Raw genomic sequence first — 23900 nt, forward strand, 5'->3', positions numbered from 1 at the left:
ACGACGGAGGAAAATGAAGGCTAATTAATATCCATCATTAACCAAAGTGAAAACCAGAAAAATGAAAGTAGACTTGAGGCTTTTCATGAGAATAGGAAAGTAGTGGAAACTGTATAAATCCCTAAAACACTACTTTATAATACCACCTCCCACCACATTACCTTTATCTATTTTTCTTGCCTTTTCATTCTTTGTTGCCTCGTACCAACAGATCCTGCTTTGAAAATAGTTCAAAAACTCCTTTTTAGCTTAGACCTCCTTGGACACCCTCTGATCCCTCTGGCTGCCTGAAATCCCACCATGCTGAATGACCTCCCTGCCCTAACTCTGCACCACGATGTCATTCTGTCGCCGAACAGCATGTCCCGTCAATCAGAAACAATAACCCTGGGTAAACTGCTTCAACACGCCTCAGAGGCTCCAGAGCCAGGTCAAGACTACCAGAGGCAGATGAATGGTGGAAGGACACAAGATTTCGTGTCAGGATTACTCAATTTTATTCTTGATTACCACCGAGGCATTCACTGGGGAGCCATGTCTAAGATGATAAATGTTGCATAGGTTTCCAACACCTGAAGCCATGCAGAGTATTACACCCGTACAGAGTATTTGTTGAATTGAAATGCTTGAAAGAACAAACAAAAACAATTTCCCTAAAAGCTCAGCTGAAACAAGTGTAACCGGTTTTATAATGTCACGTATTAAAATTAACGAGTTCTCTTTACATAGAACAAAGTATCTTCTGTGAAATAAATTTTAACAGATCTTCAGAACTCAGGGGCAAAGAACACATCCTTGAAAAATAGGGAAGATCACAGAAAAGATCTCTATAGGTGGCAGGGGGCCTAACACAAAAGCCCTCCACCGCAGACTTTTGAGCTCATCTCCAAATGAAGTTATCTGTACTAACATCCCAGGCACATACTGCAGGGATTAAAAATGTTCATCATGGAATTTAAAACTAGTGACGCAGTTATCAGCCCACATCACTTCTAGTGTGAATTGGGTGTGTTCTATAAATCCTGAAATTATCTTGTGCCACAGCATAATACTGGAATTTTCTACATTACATTTATTAATAGGCTCAATGTAAAAAACTTTATAATGACAGCTTTTCATTTATTTCAGACTGCAAAACAAAGTGGCCCAGACCTCTGACATACAAGGAGCCTTAGACACTTGGAAATATAACCCAAAGCTCATCACAGACTTAGATATTGGGGGAAAAAAGTGTTGGAAAATGTGCTAACAAGATGCTAGAGTGCCCCAAAAAAAGCGGGGGGGGGAGCCTAAGAACAGGTTGTCAGGCATCACAAGACTAAACTAGGGATTCTGAAAGAGCAATCACTTTTACTGAAAAGACTTCACGGCCTATCAAGTTCCAAATGCAAGGCAGCCCAGCCCCATCTCCTCTTCGGGGGTTGAGAGAGGAAAAAAAGAGAAGCTGATGAAATACTGAGAATGTGGCTTCTGGTATTTCTATTGGAATTCCTTTTCTACTAAGAGAAAGGAGAAATGCCTAGAGAACTAAAAGACTGGAAATCGAATTGGCAGCTGGGTGGCAATAAGGGGGGGCGGGGGGGAATGGTGGAGGAGCCTGACATTTGCCAAAGACAAAGGAGCAGGCTCGCACCCACGGATGAGCACCACTCTGAAGAAAAGGGCACACTGCCTTCGCAGCAATGCCAGGCAGCACTGCCAGGGGTTCCAAAGTCAGAAAACCACCTAACAATTGAGGATGTTCGTGTGAAAAGTATTTTAAAATCACTTGAATGCATCCCCAATGTGATGATGGTGATGATAATGATAACGTTGGCAATAATAAAACACGAAAAGTGTCCTGATTTCATTTAATGCCTGTTGCAGATCACACTCTTTTATTTAGAGAAGCTTTCAAATGATTAGAAATTTGGGGGCTTAAGTAATTCAGAATTGTCTCTGAGGTTTCAGAATCTCTTGGGGTGACTTGCATAAAGCACAGGCCGTGTCTCATATTCATGTCTTGTCGTGTGACACGTCTTCTATCCAACAAGCAACTATACTGTTACTTAAGAGGAGCAATCAGATAGTGGGCAAACTTTGGGGCATGGCCCCGATACCAGAAACCTAAAATTACCTCCTAAAATTACCAAGGACAACATCACTTGGATTGCTTTACTAGATCTAAAAATCTTGTTTTTCTTGACATATGACACATAAATGAGCCCCATTATTATGGTTCTCAATAACACTGAGGAATAGATTTTCTCAAAAGTTCCAAATTTGTAAACCAAATTTGTGGCATTAAATTTAAGATCAACCATGTTTGATAATCAAGTTAGTTGGAAGCCGCGAGCTGAGACTAAAGACTGAATAACATTTATCCAAATTCAATACTGTTGACCAAATTATATTAATATTTTGGAAATTACTTCAGAAGAAGCACTTTTGTAAAAAGTATTATGTATGCCATGTCTGTTTTGGTTTTTTTGTTTTTTTTGTTTTTTTTTTTTTTCAGAAAGCCCTGAAGAATCCCATATTTCTAAGGAATATCAAAAGAACACAAAAATCCTGGGAAAAATCTGAATCATCTATATTTTGGAGATCTAGATGATTACCAAACTTAATTTTTTTTAAAGGATTTATTTATCTATCTATCTATCTTAGAGAGAGAGCATGGGGGGGGCGGGGGAGAGAGAGGGAGAGAAAATCTCAATCAGACTCCGCACTGAGCACAGAGCCCTGATGCTCAGGCTTGATCCCATGACCCCAAGACCTGAGTTGAGACCAAGAGTCCACCACTTAACCAACTATACCACCCAGGTACCCCTACCAAATTTAATTTTAATGAATCATTACAGTTGCCTTCCAGATGCCTTTTTGCCAACACCAGTAAAAACAAAGTTGTTGTTTTGTTTTGTTTTGTTTTTTAAAACCCCTTTGGACACTTTCTGCTAATAGGTTTATTGTTTATGTATCAAAAATCAGAAAGAAGGAGGGGCACCTGGGTGGCTCAGTCAGTCAAAGTCTGACTCTTGATTTCAGCTCAGTCATGATCTCAGGGTCGTGAGATCAAGCCCCACGTCCAGCTCGCACTGGGCGTGGAGCCTGCTTAAGATTCTCTCTCTCCCTCTTCCTCTGCCCCTCCCCCCACCTCTTAAAAAAATCAGAAAGAAGGAAAAAGAAAGAGCATTAAAAATTCATTTTTCAAATCCTAAAAAACTGAAAATTGATACTTGGCCATAGTAGTCTCCCATCATAAGATCCCATCCTAATCACAGAAGGATGCAAAGTCAGCTCACATCAGAATCAAAAATTTCCTAATGGGAGAAATCATTCTTATAATTCAGGTAAGAGAGATGTGAGAAATATTTGGTGAACCAGCATCTAGTTCAATGCCAGCCAAATGAAGGAAAATGATAGTGTTTGTCCTTGAACAAAGCTTCAAGAAGCTTCAAGTAGAGGTGAAAATAAATGGAATTAACAGCCAGCCTGACATGGGCACTGACTGGCCACTGTGGTCAGCGGGGCAGTGAGCTGATGATCCTCTGCTGTTCGGTGACCACTCTTTAGTTGCTGGATCCTGAAGAGGTTTGAGATCCTTGAGAAGAGGCCAGGGGGGGTCAGGGTAGGGTAGTTGATGGGTTCAGACAGCGGTTATTTACCAACCACATGGATGTATTCCAGTATTGAACGACCAGTATGGTCACACCAACCCTGCTTCTGAATACTTGAGAAGAAAACACAGAAGACTTCGTCCTTCATCTGGGTGGAGATAGGTATCCATGGAGCTAGTCAACTCACTCAAAAGAACTACTCTTTTGCCTTGTGCACCTCACAGAAGTTACTCTGAGCTAAAACTTCGTATTGCCCAGGTTTTCTATGGCGACTGTGTTACTCTTTGTTATAAAGACTGCCACTCCCATCCACAAGCACAAACACCTTGATGTCGGAGATCACAGAAGCCGTGAATGCCGCAGCACTGTGACAAAACACTAGGCACTCCCACTTGTCACTTACCGACACAGTTGCGGGTATTATTTTGGTCAACGATAAAACCTGGGGGACAGTAACACATCCCTCCATTCGGTGACATGTGGCATTGGTACTCACAGCTCAGTAGAGAACACAAATTCACATCTAAACAGAGAAAAACACTTTGTTAAGTGAATGGTGACCTCTGGACAAGACTGATGTACCTATAACAGAAAAGCGTCTTTTATCAAACCTAAAAGCTAAGTAAGCATGTAGTAGAGGCACAGAAATTATTAGCCTTCAAGCCTTACTGCTTTATTATGCAAGAAAAGCTCAACTCGTATTTTTAATAACTCCCTTTTAAAATGATAACTGTGCAAGTATAAGTCATCTTAAGTACTGTTTATAGAAAAATCGGGTCATAAGTCTATCTTTTTGTCTACATAATAGAGAAAGTCAAGAATTCTCAAGTGACTGGAATGAGAATAACATTAGGGGTGCCTGGGTGGCTCAGTCGGTTAAGCGTCTGCCTTCGGCTCGGGTCATGGTCCCAGGGTCCTGGGATCGAGTCCCGCATTGGGCTCTCTGCTCTGCCGGAAGCCGGCTTCTCCCTCTCCCTCTGCCTGCCACTCTGCCTATCTGTGCTCTCTCTCTATTTCTCTGTCAAATAAATAAATAAAATCTTAAAAAAAAAAAATGTTAACCATGGCAACTTCTAAACAACTACTAGATAATTTATAGAGCACACTACTGATGAAGTCAAGGTCATAAATTGTATTCCCTTACAGGACAGTCAATTGTCCACATAGTTGAGAGAGTAATGGTGGAGGGATATTCTACAGTCACAGAAAAAAAAAAAAAGAAAAACTAATTCAAGGTACATGTCCCAGAAACCAGAAGCTTCTTTTTTGAGTATAGCCAGGTTTTTTCTTAAGTATAAGCCAGGAAATAAAATCTCCAGAACATCTTTAAAATCATGAAAATTGCCATTAAAACCATTCTGCCTGGGGGAAGGAAAAAAACACCACAAATATTTTGTAGCTCCTCCCATCAAGAAATGGAGTCTGGGGCGCCTGGGTGGCTCAGTTGGTTAAGCGACTGCCTTCGGCTCAGGTCATGATCCTGGAGTCCCTGGATCGAGTCCCGCATCGGGCTCCCTGATCAGCAGGGAGTCTGCTTCTCCCTCTCCTGCTCCTCCCTCTTGTGCTCTCTCTCTCTCTGACTCTCTCTCTCAAATAAATAAATAAAATCTTTAAAAAAAAAAAAAAAAGAAAAGAAAAAAGAAATGGACTCTGTTTCATCAATCCATTGAATCTGGACTTGGCCAATCAACATTTAGCAAACGTGACCTAAGAAGAGATTTAAAAGAGCTTGCACACTAGAGTTCACCTTTTCTACTATCATGTGGAAAAATACTAGCCTGAGCTTTTATTGCAACAGCCTCAACACATGAGTGAGCTGGTCTAGGCCGCAAGAACTTCCTAGCCAACCCACAGCACTACGAAAAATAATAAATGTTTGTGTAAGCCAGTACACCTTGGGATAGTTGTGCAAACACTGATATTCTCTGTATTTGGGAATCTATTATAGAAAAACAGAAACATCTTTATTTGAAAGCTATCCAGATAAATTTCCATACTCACCACAATATCGCCCTTTGGTGCTATTGTTTTCGTCTTCTCCTCCTGGACAATCTAAAGTCCCATCACAAACATTTACAATTGGGATGCATTTTCCAGACTCTGGACAAGCCCATTCTCCTGGGTAGCATTCACGAACATGGTGACTACTGCTTTCTGCAGGGGATGAGTAAAAGAATCATAGGCCACATGAGAGGTGGAGCCAGGTAGAGTCTTTTAAAATCAATGGATAAGAGGGAATACAGATCAGGTGGACAAGAGAAGTCTACAAATGACCTAAACTGGTAATTTTTTTAAATTTAATTTAATTTTATTATTTTATGTTAGTCACCAACAGTACATCATTAATTTTTGATGTAGTGTTCTATGATTCATTGTTTGCATATAACACCCAGTGCTCCATGCAATACGTGCCCTCCTTAATACCCATCACCAGGCTAGCCCACCCCCCTACCCCCCTCCCCTCTAAAACCCTCAGATTGTTTCTCAGAGTCCATGGTTCGTCTCCCCCTCCGATTTCCCCCCCTTCATTTTTCCCTTCCTTCTTCTAATGTCCTCCATGCTATTCCTTATATTCCACAAATAAGTGAAACCATATAACTGACTTTCTCTGCTTGACGTATTTCACTTAGCATAATCTCCTCCAGTCCCATCCATGTTGATGTAAAAGTTGGGTATTCATCCTTTATGATGGTGAGTAATATTCCATTGTCTATATGGACCACATCTTCTTTATCCATTCATCTGTTGAAGGGCATCTCGGCTCCTTCCACAGTTTGGCTATTGCGGACATTGCTGCTATGAACACCGGGGTGCATATGGCCCTTCCTTTCCCTACATCTGTGTCTCTGGGGTAAATAGCCAGTAGTGCAATTGCTGGGTCATAGGGTAGCTCTATTTTTAATATTTTGAGGCACCTCCACACTGGTTTCCGAAGTGGCTGTGCCAACTTGCATTCCCACCAGCAAATGGTAATGTCTAACACTACTACTGGTCTTTTATTGGGATTCTAAGAAGTGACAAATTAAGTTCCATTCTTTCTAAGGTAGGCAGTCCTCAGCCTGGTTTTAAGAGTAAGAAGAGACATAGGCCTGAATTATCGAACAAACTAGATTAATAACCCCTAGAAGAAAATTCTGTTATTTAAATCATGAATTACAGAACTAGATAATACCAAGAGTCCTGAGTTTTTAATTCTGTTTTTGTTTTTCTCTTTTTTTTTGCGGGGGGGAGCTATTTGATTTTTTTTTCCTTTAGTGCAATGTCAACAATGTAAGAAAACCTATGACTGAACTATAGGGAGAATACTTCTTGGAATACCAAAACCAATGGCTCTTCCCCAAGCATCACTCTTACTATACTTGCTTAACAGTGTGGGTGTTAGGAACTTCTCAACTGTTGGGACTACTACTGGTGAGGGAGGTGCTATCACTGGAATTTCCTTCTCAGAGACTCTCGAAACAATTCCCTGGGTAGAAGCCCTTCCTGCAACTACCAGTCCCTACTTCTTTCTCACATGTTCCCCAGGTGGCCTCCCTTCTACCACTGGATGTCAGTGACCCATGTGGTTGAAAATCTGAAAACAAAAAACTGAACTCTTACCAAGGTGCAAAGTCATTTTTAAAGGTTATAAGGTCAAGGCAAATCACATTTCCCCCTACTTTCCTTCCTTCCCCACCCTACTTCTTCTATACAAATAAACCTAGTTAAAATAAGCAGTCTCCAAAGGAAAAAGTCAGCATGTGTTACAGAAGGGGGACAGACTGCCCCACCTATTTTACTTTAATGATAAGAGGGAAGAGATTATAATTTATACTGTATTTGAGTTCAGTGTCTTTTTTAAGAAAAGCTAGTGAAGTCACCTCCTCTTCCCCACCAAGTTACTTAACACGCAGCCAATCCCGAGACTTGCTCGTCACACAGATAATTTCTAACAAGGGAAGTAGGAATACAAGTTCTGGAAAACACTTTAAGAAAATGCTTTCCAGGGACGCCTGGGTGGCTCAGTCAGTTAAGCGTCTGCCTTCGGCTCAGGTCATGCTCCCAGGATCCTGGGATCGAGCCCCGCATCGGGTTCCCTGCTCGGCGGGGACCTGCTTCTCCCTCTCCCACTCCCCCTGCTTGTGCGCTCTCTCTCTCTGACAAATGAATAAATAAATATATTTTTAAAAAAGAAAAGAAAATGCTTTTCATTCAGAATCTCTTCTCCTCCTTACCGCATCCATTTTCATCGCTGTTATCCTTACAGTCGTTCTCTCCGTCACAAACCGAGTTTTGACTAATGCAGTAGCCGCTGTGGCAAGTGAACTGGTTGCCTCTGCAGGTCTCATAGGCTGGAAGGAAACAACAGCTGCACTCCAAAGACACAAATCACTTGGGAAAAATTAAAGAGTTCACCTCACCGCCTAAACTTCTGTCAAGTATCTTGACAGAAAAAAAAAAAAAAATACAGGAAAGAAAATAGGGAAGAGAAGGAAAAAAGGGGAGAAAAGGAAGAAAACATAGCAGCAGCTTTGGGTCAAGGAAATGAAGTCAGGTGCCAGTCTATGTTTCTCAAGATTACAAACAAGGCAGTTTGCTGTAGGTTGATGCAGAGCAAAGAATGCAGACCGATAAAGGTGCTCCAGGCATGGCAGTGTCCAACATGCCCTTACTTTATCACAAGCACTGAAACTGCCATCCAGGACCAAATGAGTCACCCGTTCCATGTTGTCACATTCTCTTTAATCCAGTCACTGAAATAAGCCCAGGGGCCAGCAGGGAAATCAGGCATGGCTCATAAAAAGTTAGGGTGATACCCAAAATACTTAACAAGACATAGGTGCCAACCAATCAAAACGGGTGTGGTAACAAATCGTAACATTCGAGTAAATAAATGACCACAAAAAGGTGCCAACTAATTTTGTGAAATTAGTTAAAACTCTCTCACAGAGACATCAGAGTACATATTCCAATAAAACGAGTCCAGGGTTGGCAACAATGAGAGACGGGTTACATTGCAGGCAACGACTTGCGGGGGAGGGGGGAAGGAGGGTCAGAGTTAAAAAGCGGAGGCAACGAAAGCCATTGGCACCACACTGACTTTCCTATCCCCCCAATTTCAATGTAAGAAATTTCCAAGTAAAGAGGAGAGCTGGGACCACTGCTATTAGGGAACTTCCCCTCCCTTCAAAGTCCTTCTCTCAGTCTCCTATCAAGGTTATCAGACCCATTCCTGAAGGATGGGTAATTTGAGAGCCGAGTGACACAATTCACCCTGTCCCCTTGTAGCCTAAGAGAAAACAAATACACACTGTCCATCAGCAATCCTTCAACTCTACACAGATCCTTGGATGATAAAAGAGGCGAGGTCTAGCTTCACTACTGAAGCTCATGCCATGGGCCCTAAATGATCTTCTGGCTCCATCTGCCATGAGTCATAGTGACCCTTTTGTTTGAAAAGAGTGGTACATTCGTCAGAAAATAACTACAACAACACTCCTAGTAACCTGACCCAGCATAAGGAAATCACCGTACTGCAAGAATGTTCATCGCTGCCATCTTCACAATCAGGGTAATGGTCGCAGACGTAAGCATGAGGGAGGCACAGCCCACTGTCACACTGGAACTCGTGGTGTGAACATACCTTAGCTGCGACACAAGGGTAGCAAGGGAGAGCAGAAAGAGAAGTTCAGTTCCACCGTAGCCATTTAATTTCACAGGCAGATTCTGTCTCAAGTTTGAAAAGAGATTTTTATTATGAAGCAGCATGCTGGTAAATGTTTAACAACCAATTCTCTGGGAACAAAAAGGCCCTGACTTGAAGTGTTTGCCAATTTCCATGGTGCAAATACTCCCACCGTGGCTGACTTCAAGCTACCGACATGAATTCACTGAGCACAAATTCAGGAAGAGATTGCGTAATCGGCCAGTATACCTGAGCCTCAGCATACCTCCGCACATCTTGTACACATTACTTACTGCAATTGTTTTCATCAGAGAAGTCTCTGCAGTCAACTTTCCCATCACATTTCTGACTGCCGTTATAGCAGGCTCCATTGGCGCAAGTGAGCTGCTCACACACTGGGTATTCTAAAAGAATGGACACAGCACACAAATCTTAAGTCAAGGCATTCCTTCTGCAGACACTGCTTAAGTGACTGCTACATGCTAGACACTAAACACCGAGCGTATACTGACCACGTCTCTTTTGCAAATAACAGACTGGGTGGTATGCTAATGTGGGGAGCATGGCGTTCTAGGAGGATGCACAGTAGGGGGAGTTTGGAGCCCAGGGAAGTCTCACTGAAGAAGGGACCTATGAGCTCAGAGCTGAAGAATGAGAAGGAATTTAACTTATTTCAAAATGGAACCGTCTTTTACATAATGCAGATAACATCCCAGGAAGCCCGTGTACCACCACACGTGCTGTGAGAAATGAAGCACTGTTTCTTTTGCTAGAGGGCTGTAGAAAGAAAACAGGCTTGTAAGTCAGGAGCACTGGGACCTGGGGCACCACTCAGTAGCTATTTACTCTTACTCAAACCGCTTATCCTCTGTTACTTCTTTAACCATACATTTGGGTAATTCACTTCACAGGGCAGAGGGATCTCAAAAGACCATGTCTACTAAAGCACTCTGAAAAGCACAATGTTCTCTACGAGCATAAATAACTGTTACCACATTATACACAGATGCTACCAACCAGATGCTTAACTCTGGTTTTCTAGGTCGCAGTGGAAAAATCAGGATGCCCCTTTCAAGTCCCTCCCCTCTGCGTCCCCAGACTTGAAATGCGTATCTTTCATGATCCCAAAAGAAGGCTTCATTCTGTTGGTTGTTTATCTGTTTCCCCCACCACACAATGACACCCTCTAAGATCTAGGATCCTGCCTTACCCACTTTAGAGTCCCCAACCCTTAGTGCAGGGACTGGATCATTACTCAGGGTACTCAGGAAATGCTAGATATTGCTATTGACTTATCACAGATGAACTTTTTAGTTAAGAAGCTTTCAAAATTATTTTGAACTTCTGCCTTTTATGGTGTTTAACATCCTCCTCCTCTCAAATTGATACTTTCTTGGCCTGATTTCTTTTTCACTGAAGATTGTTCTCATAATGATTCTCATATTATCTTCAAATTCCTCTTTAACTGGGGCGCCTGGGTGGCTCAGTCGGTTAAGCGACTGCCTTCGGCTCAGGTCATGATCCTGGAGTCCCGGGATCGAGTCCCGCATCGGGCTCCCTGCTCGGCAGGGAGTCTGCTTCTCCCTCTGACCCTCCTCCCTCTCATGCTCTGTCTCAAATAAATAAATAAAATCTTAAAAAAAAAAAAAAAAGATGGACTCTCAAATGGTACTGTTCCATTTTTTGTAGTGAAAGAAGAAGCCCAATTATTCTCATCTCCAGAAGTCCAAAACTGGACTATAAGTGTCTTTAAATACCTAAATTGCCAGTTATATTTAATCAATCATATACTGAATCTGAATTGTCCTCCTTGATTATCTAAACAGAACTATGGCATGGAACTTTCTTGCTCCAAATAAAGTCATTAGCAGAGAAAAAAAGTCTTAAAAATCTTTAAGCACTCGTATGTATATTTGGGGGAGCAAACATACATTTGGAATGTGGAGAACGTAAGGAAAGGAGAGGGAAGAGGTGGTGTGATCAAGTGTGTTCTTGCTTTTTGTGCCAGATAAACTTTAGAGGTCTGGGGCTAATTAATAGTCACTTGTCAATCTTGCCATTAAGACAAAACGGATTCAGATTTTAAATTTTTCTGAATTTTATTTTTTGGAAGTCCAAGAGCCAGCTGGTGCGGAGGGTGATTGCTGTCTTTTCATCAATGAGATGGTATGCATTGCAAAGTGCTTCAAAGGGTCACACAACTCTGTTTATGAATTCTCACTTCAAGGGATCCAAGAGGCCAGTTGAGTCTGGCCAGCAGTTCCCCTCCCCCAGGAGCCAGATAGCTCCTAGAGTCAGTATGCCGTCTAGCCTTTCAAGTGCAGCAGCAAGCAGGAAAGAGATCTTAGAAAACCCTGTCTTTGCAGTAGATAAGGTATCTGTGTGGAGGAAAATTTATTTGAGTGTAGATGGTGACTACCTCACTTGGAGTGATTACGGTAGATATGAAGGATCTGGGACAAATACACAAAGCGGATGACTTGTTCTCCCCATTCTGCTTTTCGAAAGCCAGTGCCATAAAACTGAGAAGAGAAGAACTACAACAGTTTCCACTGACAGGACTAAAAGTTTACTGACACGCCTCATTCCCCCCCCCAACAAACAACAAGGCCAGCTTCTTGTCGTCAGGGAGAGTATTGTTATGGTCAGAGGTCAGTAGTTAAGACACCCGGAATGAGGAATGAACAGCTTTCTTGTCTCCATCCATGCTGATAATGAATCTCTTCTCAATCAGCCAAGGACCTGCCTCGACTCCCACAAGCCTTCTGGTCTCTTCTCTGCGTAGTTAACTGAGGTATATGCCCATAGGAAATGCTGCATGGAGCTACCTGACTCCACTGAATACTGAAAATATTTGGAAATCTCCAAAGGGTTCACAGAGGAAATGGTTCACCCACACAGAGGAAATGGTTCCAAATCATTCACACTGAGCAAAATAAGAAATGACAGATTCTATTTCCCTTAAAGATTTCGATTACCAAAAAGGTTAATGAGTTTTGATCTACCCCAGGAAACAAGAAGTCACAATACTCTGGGACTGGGAGATACCTAAAATCTTTTTTGGTTTATTTGCTGAGCAGGTCAGAGTCTAACCTTGTAAACTTTTTCCCATGGAGCAAATCCATCATGCAGGTGAAATGTCCTGTAAGATTTTAAGTAAAGAGAAAGTATAACAGAAGAGATAATACACAAACACACGCACACCAGAGGAACTTGCCCTTCTAAGTTTTGTCTTAATGGCAAGATTGACAAGTAACTATTAACTGGCCCCAGACCTCTAAGTTTATCTGACACAAAATACAAGAACACACTTGATCACACCACCTCTTCCCTCTCCTTTCCTTACTTTCTCCACATTCCAAAAGTACATGTTTGCTCCCCCACAATTGGGAACTTCCCCCAAATATACATATGAGTGCTTAAAGACTTTTAAAATTTTTTCTCTGCTAATGACTTTATTTGGAGCAAGAAAGTTCCATGCCATAGTTCTGTTTAGATAATCAAGGAGGACGAAGTGACTTGAAGACCTCGTGGACCTCCCAGAATGGAAATCATTCACAGCAGAGCAAGATATAAATATTAACACTACTCTATTATCTTGACAGGAAGGCTATCTCTTTATTATCTTGACAAGAAGGCTATAAATACATTCTATTCTCAGAATTTGGCAAAATGGCCAAAAAGCACATAGAAAAGAAGACAAATTGATTACAAAGAAAGGGGAGGCATCTAGAAGGTAGATTATGAAACTTAAGCTAAGACTTAAAGGAAAACAAAAAATAACTGATAAAAGTCCTGCTCAAGATACCTGAGACCTTTCAAGGTCCTAGCATCATCCTTTTAAGTTATTCTGGGTCTAAGGAGCGCTAATCCTGTCAAAGAATGATTTGCCAGAAAAAAGTTTGCCAGTTTGGCGACCAGCACTTAGCTGCAGGTACTACCCACAAAAATAAGCAATGACAATAATAGTCATCAATAATATATATTGAAAACTATGTGCCAGAAACTTGCCTAAGTACTCTGTATGTATGAACTCATTTCATCCTTATAACAACCCTATGAGGTAGGCACTATTACTCTCATTTTATAGATTTTACATATGTGTCTTTCTGAGGTTAAGTAATTTTAAAGAAGGTCTTACGACCAGTAAATTGGAGAGGCAGAATTCAAATTCAGGCAATCTGGTTCCACAGTGCATGTCCCCAACACCAGGGTAGATATAACTATAGGGCTATAGGGCTTATAGAGCTTCAGAGTAAGTAGTGGGAAGAGGCAAAAGATTACAGAAACAAAATGAAATTGAATGAAAGGAAACAGAAACTCTTAAAAATATAGTTTAAAAAGGAAGAGAAATAACCCAAGAGAAAAAACAAAGTTTCCTTTCTTCCATTTAGTTTCCCATTCCACTTTCAGGAGTCTGAAGAGGCGAGGCCAACTCTGGATTTATGGTATATTCCACTAAGGACTTCAATCCAGTATGATCTAGGAATGAGAAACCCTATGCTGGGAAACAGAGCTTTCCGGGAGTACCAGAACAAACAAGAGAGTCAGTACCAAAAAAAAAAAAACAGACCACAAAATAGCAGAGGACCCACTCTACCCCCTTCCCAGTCAAATTCAAGTCCCTGAAGTAAGTGCCATCACAGACTAGCACGGAGGAACTACAGTAATATACAAGAAGAGAAAAGCATTTTTCAAGAGAAAAGCCTCTTTTCAAAAATAATTTCAAATGGCTTTCAATAAAAGGCATATACATAATAAGATTTATAAAATGGAAATAGCAATTGAGCACCTTAGGAAGAAAAAGCAAACAGAGTCATCCCAAGAGCTAGCAGAATTGCACTAACAGCAAGTGTAGGCTAAGCAGCCTTCAGGAAACTGAAGCCAAAGAAGAAAACACATTAAGTTACCTAGTTTTCCTTACCCTGCTCTCTTTGAACTGCTGGACCTTAAGTCCCAAATCCCTATCTGGTCTCTATCCACGGTGACCTGATCTACACCTAAATTAGAAATGTGCCTGAGAGGCCCCCTGCAAAGATTTTGGATCTACAGCACCTCTTTCTTCCCATGCACAGAACTACCACCAAAATCTGAAAAGGAAGTAAAGACTGATGTAGTTCTAAATTCTTAAAAAAATAATAAAAATCTCACTTCAGCCCTAATGTAGGAGTAACTGAGCAACAAGACAGAAAATTGTGCACCAAATGCTCCAAGGAATAGTGCAAAGAAGTAAGGTGTCTTCTCATGGGTAAGCAAACGTTTATAATGTGCACCAGATTTAGTGGTACTGGTTCTACAAAGGAGCTATGAAGCTATGGGCTTTCATTTGGGGTACATAGCACCTATCTCTTCCTTATAGTTATCCCCCATGACACATCTGGGCAGAACAAACAGGCAAATTTTAATGCCTGCCCCATAGAATTATGAGAGTGGCCACTTTCCAACCATAACCAGAAACGGTGTGGCTCAGTTGAGGACTCACCGGCAAACCACTGCTGGATGAATGTCATTATGCTAAAAGCCAGTTATCTTACAGAGTGCTACCTTCCTTTTCAGTAGGATTTCACTCTATCCAACATACATTTATTGAAGTCCACCTTCCTCAATACTTTACTAAGAACTGGATAAAGAGATAAACAAGATTACAAGTGAAATAGAAATTCCCACAGCTTTTTAAAAAAATGTTTTATTCGACAAATAATTAGTGCACACCTATAGGAGTATGAGGTCCTAGAGAAGTGACAAACTTCATAAAATCCCTGCTCTCATGGAACTGACATTTTCCTTGGGAGAGTGGAAGGACAGACATCAAAATAAATGTCCCGCAGAGAAAAATGTTATGGAAACACAGCAGGGTGGAATGATAAGAGTGACGGGGGGCAGTCACTCTCTGGGTTGAACAGGAGCCATTAGGTTTAGTAAAACGAAGGTCACTGGTGGCACTGACAGGAATGCTTTCAGGAGACTGGTGGGCAAGGGCTGTTTTCAGTGAGTTCAAGAAAGAAAAAGGAGAGGAAATGGAGGCAGGGATATTAAAGACAACTCTATGTAACTTCATTATACAAGGGGGCAAAGAAGTTGGGAAACAGCTGAGAGGGGCCTAGGGTCTTTGAATAAATATAATGTGCTTGTACGAGGGCGATCTAAACAAGAAATTTTTATTTCCTGAAGGTTTCAGGGCTCCGACTTCTATCTCAACTGTAAGAACACTAAAAAGGTACATGTGGGACATGATATGATAGATAAGATGGGGCCAGTCTCTCTGCTTCTGCTTTCTCACCTGGAGTACAGAGAGAACACTGGGAGCAAGGCTTACTGGGCAGCATAAAAGCATGTTCTTCACAAGCCATCATAGTCCACAGAATGACTCTTTATTCCTCTGTTTCCCTGGCTGGAGTTTCAGCAATTAGATATATAAAGGCAAATGTTTGAATTCTAAAGAACAGAAAGTCAATAGAAATAAAACTTCATGGACAAAGCAGCCCCAGTTGCAGGCAGACCAAATACTGCTGATTACCAGCAAGAAAGCCTTCATTGTAACAGGGATTTTATTTACCCTTTTTTTGGCATTCCTAAGTATCAAAAGAGAAGTACTGCAAACCAATGATAATTAGCTATAGTTTTACTCACACCAAAATCACTCTAATATGGTACTTAACAAAAGCAAAATAATCGCTTCATTTAACTGGAAAAATCTGTATGATTTTTGAGCAACCGAAAGCCACTGCAATATATTAACTGAATGACCCATAATTGCTGCATTGTTCTGATGTTTATCTTGGACCCTGCATGAGTGGTTTTTCCTTGATGCTAATCCCATTAGAAGTAAAATGGACTGCAGTTTTGAATCTCCTGCTCCTTGGGGGGAAAAAATTAATAGACAAGCTATTTAATAGTAGGTGCATTTTATAGATGGCCGGACTGAAAAATAAAATAACTTGGGGAAAATGAACTTTTACCTGTTACACAGCTTTTTATAATATATACGTACACACACACACACACACATATACATATTCAGAAATAGTTCTCAAACAGGAGAATAATCAAAAATACCTTATGCATATAGGAACACAGCAGACAAAAAGACCAAACATAATAAAAAGCTTTCATACAACACAAAATATATCTCAAGGATAATCTTTTTAGTGGCATCTTACTATGCTTGCCCTCCCTACCATCTCACCCATTCTCTTCCTTCCCTTCCCCCTGCCTCCCTGAGAGAACTCTTACACACTTTTCTTTGTTCTGTAAAAGGAATGCCTGCAATAGACACAAGGTGCTCTATGTTGGAGCTCAATGTCTTGATCTTAGAAGCTTGAAAGGGTAGGGACCATAACCTAGGGATCTGATCTGACAGGCAGGACTATGAACTATAGGGTCAAGCTTCCTGATCCTTTCAAATATTTGGGGGAAAGAATTAAGTCCTTCTTTGGAGCTTTTCCAACATCATTACTACATTTAAGTGGTTTCTAGGTGTCTAATACATTTAGACCCCTTCCTATAGACAAGCTTATTTCTTTTTTTTTTTTTTAATTTCTGAGAAATAGAAAATGAAAGTCACACTCACAGGCTGATCCTGCATTTGCCCACAAGTAGGGTTCCCATGCATCATGACTACAGAAACAATCAAGTGTTGCTTAATCCACCATATTGTAACATTCCAATTTAAAACAACTAATAAACAGCTACTATGTATCTGAAGGGACATTTAAAACAGCTAAGTATCTCTATGACTAAATGGATCTTAGCAACAATCATCAATGACTGAGTTAGACATTACGTGCCTCCTAATGGAAATACATACTTTTATATTCAAAGTATTGTTGCCCCTCCATACAGAGAGAGAGAGAGAGAGAGAGAGAGAGAAATGCTTGCATCTTTCAAGCCTCTAGACTAATGTTATTCTCAACTAGAACAGAGGAGGAAGATTTGGCTCCCAGAGGACACTTAAGTCTTGTCTAGAGACATTTCTGGTTGTCATAAATGGGAGTGCTGCTGGTTTCTAGTGGACAGAGGCCAGGGATATGGTTAGACATTATACAATGCATAAGACAGCTCCCTGCAATAATTATCTGGCCCCTAAAGTCATCTGTACCAAGGTTGAGAAACCTTGCTCTAGATCTAGCTACCAATTTCCAAAAAATATAAGAGACAGACAAACATGTTAAAGGACAGTAGGGGATGCGATGAGCAAAATTCAGACTGTGGGAAACTCAGGACAAGTAGTTTGGTTTTTTCAACAAATACATTGCAAGGGGTAAAAAACAGAAATGGAAGGCAAACTTACAAATTGAAAGACAGCAACTAACTCCAATGTATAAATTTTATTTGGACTTTGATTTAAATGATACTGTAAAAAATAATAAGCCACTGGGGAAATTTTAAGAACTGATTATTTTAAGGAACAGTTGTTAACATTTAGGTATGGTCATGATATTGTTATGTTATGCTAGGTTTTAGTCCTTATTTTTTGGAGATAAATACTGAATCATTTAAAGATAAAATTACGTGATTTGTGAGAACTGCTTCAAAATAATGAGGAGAAGAATAAAGAGCTCTAGGTTAAGACAAAATTAGCCAAGAGTTGGTAATTCATATAACTTGAGTGATGAGTACAAAGGAGCTGAGCATACAATTCACCTTGCTTTCGATTTTGTTTAAAGTCTTCCATAGTAAAAAGCCTTAAACAATAATTTTTAAATGATAAAATAGCTAAGTAACCTTCAGGTATAAATACTCTGTAAACTCCCATTACCAAAGAAAAGTATTCCAAGAGCATGGCCATAGGGTTTAGACCTAGGTTAAAAGCTTGGCTCCTCCACACTCCATTCCTGACAATCTTTATAGCCCTTTTAAAGAGGAGATGGTCATCACACCGACCTTGTGGTATTAACGTAAAAATTGCACAAAATAGTGACTGGTGCCCAGTTTATGGCAGTTCCCTTTCCCATTTTCCACAAGTGTTCCAAACAAAGAGGGAAAACAAAAGGAGGCCAATCTGTCTCTCTATATTAGCACTTTCTAAAGACTTTGATCCAGGCCCTTCATCTCTTTCTTGCACAAATCTGGCTGTCGCCAGGGGATCACAGCACAAAGAAGTATGAAGATTCTTTTCTTAATTTCCTGATTTGTTATTTTTTTTAATACTCCTCCATAAATAACACATAGTAACAAATAAACAAGGCATAGAGAAACAGGAAAGCATATGTCATTATCAAACCCATTTACATGTGTCAGACTCATCTCAGGGCTACGAGCCCTGAAGAATCCATGACTTGTGTGATTCCAGGAGCAATTAACTGTACCATCTAAATCTGGCTCTCTTTCCTCAACAAATCCTGTTTCACCTATTCCTTGTACTTAAAAAAAAAAAAATATATATATATATATATATATATAAACTTGATTAAAAATCCCTGCTCAGATATTTTATAAAGCTCACTCACTTCCTTTCCTTCGTTCCTTTCTATACCAACTGCTGGTATGCTCGAATGCTGCCAGCTTTTTTCCGGAAGATCTACTGGCTAAGTCTTGGGGCAGTTGAACGGGTGACTTCAGACTTGGCTGCAGGGTGTTCACATGGAATAAATCCAAGCAGTCTGTTTCAGCTGCCTTTTATTTTCCCCAAAGTAGCATTTCCTTCATTCCCATTGCATTTCCAATAAAGCACTCATTTTCATCCACTTGTAAATTAGGGATAAAGACACAGACGGTTGGCGGGTGGCACAGCCTCTGGTTCTCCCTTAAACTTGCACAAGCTAGAACTTTCTCCTTCTGTAAATAAAGTCCTTCATGAAAAGCAATCACCAGACTTGGAACCAGAAGATGGATTTAGCCACAGCACTGCCACACATTGTACAACCTTGAACAAGCCATTCTACTCTTTGCAGTCTCAGTTTCTTTATTTATGAGAGTATACTAACACCTGCCCTATTGTCCTCATTGAGGAACCTAATTCAGAATAACAACCAAAATTTATATAACACTTAGCAGTTTACAAAACACTGTAAAATATATGATCCATCACTAGTATGAATCAAAAATATTTTCTTCACTTGCCACAATGAAGAACCTATTGTTTGCTTTACAAAGTACTGAGAGCCCCTGACTCAGACTTGCTATTTTGTGACATCAGACAGACACTACCATCTCTATAAATGCCAGTACTAAGTCTCAATTTTCTAAGTGAAAAGAGACCCAAATGAGAGGTAACATAATCTCTTTCCAAGAGAACATTTAAGTTGGAAATTACACCACAACACAACTGTACCAGCAATTCTGGAGATACAAAGACAAATAGCACAGCGTCTTCCCAAAGAAAAATAGTCCCAAGGAAAGAAAGAACTGAAGGAGAAGAGGTGTTTCTTAAAACGCACCATGTGTTGGGGCGCCTGGGTGGCTCAGTCGGTTAAGTCTGCCTTCGACTCAGGTCATAATCCCTGCTCAGCAGGGAGTCTGCATCTCCCTGTCCCTCTGCCTCTCTCCACCCCCGCTAGTTCTCGCTCGCTCACTCACTCACTCACTCTCTCTCTCTCTCTCAAATAAATAAATAAATAAATAAAATCTTTTAAAAAGATAAAATAAAATGCACTCTGTGATAATGATACGGATGCAACATGAATCTGGACCTATTTGGACCCAGATCTTTCCTTTTCACATATGCTAGTATTTCTTCCATAAAGAGTACAGTTTGAACAATGTAGTGAAATAGGAATGATTTGCTCATAACCAGTTTATGTTAGCTCCCACCCAAGGGCATAGCACCTTATTGGGAAATGTACCAAAATATACAGAAGATGGTCCTCTCATCAAGAAACATAAAATAAACCATTTGGACCAAAGGAAGAAATTTAGCAACAGTCCAGAAAACTAAATTAAATCAAAATGATCAAACAGTAGAGGAGGTACACAAAATCTATCCACTGATTATTGGAATACCAGAATATTAAAACAAATCCCTGAAGTTTGGAGCATAAATTTAAGAGCAAAAGAAAGAAACTTTACTCAGCTCATAGTACACTTATGAAATGCAGCCTATCAAAAGAAATTCAGGAAAAAAATACATAAAAACTCAAGGAAGTTCTGGATAAACTCATAAATGAATATGCTTACAAGGGCTTTTAAGCGGAACTGGATACATCTGAAGCTGAAGTCACAGTTAGGTGGACCACAGGACTGACACAGTAGAATAATTCCTATATTCTTGTAATCTAACAATTCCACATAAACCTCAAGGGAGACAGATTACTCCTTACTTATTTGTAAGATGTACACGATGCACCATGATTGTACTCTCTTATTTAGATTATGATAATATCTCAACATTATACATAGAATACTGTGATTTCTATGTTTATCATGTGGTGATTAGTTACAAACTGATATAATAGGCTGCCATTGGGGAAAGCCATTTTCAAAATGTAACTCTTTTCCAAACTGGAAAATACTGAGTCCATAAGAGCAGAAAAATTAACGACATTTGACCCAGAAATTTACCATCTTAACCTAATAAAACCCGTAATTGACCAAACCAAATTTTATATTCAATGTATTCAATGACCCTTCAGGATTCTACGTTAATGTTAAAAAATACAGAAATTTGATGTGCTAAGGCAGGACACACTTGGAATGTCTTGCTAAAAATAGTCTCATATCAGAATATCACCTCTAATCCACAAAAGAATCTGCCCAAGAGATTTCAATAACAAGAGGCATATTGTAAGCATTTCTGTCCATCAACAAATCTAACAAATTGATTAAAATGCCAAAGGGACAAAGGTGAAAGCAAAAACAGTGCAAAGACTGCAAGGGACTCACGGCAGTCTTTCTCGTCCGTTCCATCTGAGCAGTCTCTGACGTGGTCGCACCTGTATTCGTTTGGGATACATTCACCATTGGAGCATGTAATTTGATGGCTTGAGCATGTTCTCCCAGCTGTGAAGGGGAAAAGATATTACTTTATAATTACTGCCAAAGACAGACCAATCCATTGACATTTACCAAAGATGAATGAGGCAATTTGAAAGCAAAGGCAAGAGAGTATATTGAACATAAAGTTCATAGGCTCAGAAAGCAGTTACCCAGCTACACCAAGGTAGACAGCTCACAATGCAAAAGCAAAGGTGTTATCATCAGGATATTATCAAAATGCTCACAGAATCGGGGCACCTGGGTGGCTCAGTCAGCCGAGCATCCCCTAACTCTTGATTTCAGCTCAGATCATGATCTCAGACTCCTGAGACTGAGCCCCAAAGCAGGGGTTCCACACTCAGCAGAGAGTCGCTTCTCTCCCTCTCCCTCTGCCTCTCCCTCCCCCACCCCCCACTCCCACTCATCCATGCATGCATGTGCTCTCTCTCTAAAATAAATAAATAAAATCCTTTAAAAATGCTCATGGGATCACATCAACACTCAAGCATGTTAGTGTAGACAATTATCAACATGTGTGGAGAATACAATACAGACTGAAACCTACATGGTAAGACGGATGAATGAAATAAGAATTTTGCAGATATAGGTAGTAGCCAAGGATCGGTAAGGTTCCCCCTCATTTAAATACTTGTTTAAACAAGAAGGATATATGCCAAAGGGTTGTAACAGTGGATATTTCTGAGTGATCAAAATATGGGTGATTTTTTTCTTTAGAGTTTTCTCTATTATATGACTCTCTACATTGAATGTTTATCAGTTTTATAAACAATTTAAACTAGCTTGTTTTTATCCTCTGCTGATTACAGTAGGTAAAAGCAAGGCATCAGTAGTTTATCAAATTTGCCTCTAGATAAAACAGATCAAATCTAAGGAATTGATGCTGCAAGCATCATGTGAATGCTATTCTGTAAGCCTGGAGCAGAAATTATCATGGGATTTTTCAACTGTCCATATAAAAAGAAAACATTTGGGGAATGGGGAAAATGTGATAGACTGAAAATAATCATAATCATCAAATGGAAGAAAAAAATTTTCCCCTGAATTTTTACAGAGTTTCCTATACTTCTATATAGTAAAGATACTTAGGGCGCCTGGGTGGCTCAGTTGGTTAAGCGACTGCCTTCGGCTCAGGTCATGATCCTGGAGTCCCGGGATCGAGTCCCGCATCGGGCTCCCTGCTTGGCAGGGAGTCTGCTTCTCCCTCTGACCCTCCTCCCTCTCATGCTCTCTGTCTCTCATTCTCTCTGTCTCAAATAAATAAATAAAATCTTAAAAAAAAAAAAAAAGATACTTAGGTTCAGCAAAATTTGGTTTTCTGATGAAATTATGTATCTGTTAAGCGGTGTGCCATCATCTAAACATAAGAAAAACCTTTCTAAAAGACAAGTGGATAATTAATCACAGCTTTATAGAGTTGACACTTGAAAATTCAAACATATAAAGGTTACCATGTGATAAGACATTAAAAACTATCCATAATTACCACCCTTTTCCATGTTTAATTGATTATACCTTTCACGTCATCTTGTTCCTTCTTTCTGTTTAATAAAATGATCTCATTATGAATGTGTTATGTAATTCTTGAACAGCAAACAAGATTTTTCCAATCGGTCAATTTCTGACACTCTGACAGTGTAATTTCATATTTTCTCCCAGTACCTTATATTAATAAAATTAGAATGAAACAACTTTTCTAGAAGTCACTTAAATGTCTGAGTTCTGCCCAAAGCCGACACAATTTTATCCAAATTAAGGCTAAAAAGATTAATACTTCCTCATTAAATTCCCCTATAATTTACTTAAGTATATATTGCCGATTTCCACATAAAATTAAAGAACTTTTTTTATTTCCAAAAAAGGCTAGTCATGAGTATTTTCAAACAAAATATGAAGAAAAACTAAATCAAGTGCCAATATTATTTTAAGTATCTTGGCTTTCTTCTTAAACTGAAGCCCAAAGCAATTCTCTATTTTGAGCTTAAGATTTCAAAGGGGTTTATGAGGGAGCAATTAAAAGCTCATTCAAACATAGAGAAATGATAAATTAAAATTATATGGATCCATCAACCAGTCTGATGCCAGAATTCACTTATTCACTCATTACATAAACATCTACTGAGGGCCTATTACATGCCACAAAGTACACCAACAATGGGAATACAATGATGAATGAGGCACAGTCCCTACCCTCAAGGAGCTCATAGTTTTCTATGAAACATTTCAAGAATTAATTAGAAAACAATATAGGCACGCAAGGAACTAATTATAGAAGGATCAGGGAGGAATGCCTAATTCACTCTGAGGTAAGAGTGTGAACAGAGACAGCTTCCTTTAAGAGGTAACACCTCGGGCGCCTGGGTGGCTCAGTTGGTTAAGCGACTGCCTTCGGCTCAAGTCATGATCCTGGAGTCCCGGGATCGAGTGCCGCGTCGGGCTCCCTGCTCGGCAGGGAGTCTGCTTCTCCCTCTGACCCTCCTCCCTCTCATGCTCTCTGTCTCTCATTCTCTCTCTCTCAAATAAATAAATAAATAATCTTTAAAAAAAAAAAAAGAGGTAACACCTCACTGGGTCTTACAGGAGAAGCGGCTAGGTAAGCTAGGTCAAAAAAAAGGACTCTAGCAACAGGCATTCAGGCAGCATGCACAGAGGTCAAAGAGGGGCACAGCATATGCCCAAGGGAATTACAAGCACTGATGTGACCCCAC

The 23900-nt window shown here is 40.1% G+C and overlaps 1 protein-coding gene across 1 annotated transcript in view; it reads right to left on the reverse strand.

Moving 5' to 3' along the window:
• LRP2 (LDL receptor related protein 2) overlaps nt 1-23900 on the reverse strand; it is a 173149-nt gene that overhangs the window by 135126 nt on the left and 14123 nt on the right. Inside the window, exons 4-9 of the mRNA XM_064585822.1 lie at nt 21082-21198; nt 9555-9665; nt 9111-9224; nt 7811-7927; nt 5598-5750; nt 4000-4119 (exon numbers count right to left, since the gene is read on the reverse strand). Of these exons, the coding sequence (XP_064441892.1) occupies nt 4000-4119; nt 5598-5750; nt 7811-7927; nt 9111-9224; nt 9555-9665; nt 21082-21198 (732 nt within the window). The remainder of the gene's footprint in view (nt 1-3999; nt 4120-5597; nt 5751-7810; nt 7928-9110; nt 9225-9554; nt 9666-21081; nt 21199-23900) is intronic.

The sequence above is a fragment of the Mirounga angustirostris genome, unplaced genomic scaffold (genome assembly GCF_029215605.1).
Source record: "Mirounga angustirostris isolate CCGP_5_RB_7025 unplaced genomic scaffold, mMirAng1.0.hap1 SCAF_3, whole genome shotgun sequence".
In the NCBI taxonomy this organism is placed as follows: domain Eukaryota; kingdom Metazoa; phylum Chordata; class Mammalia; order Carnivora; family Phocidae; genus Mirounga; species Mirounga angustirostris.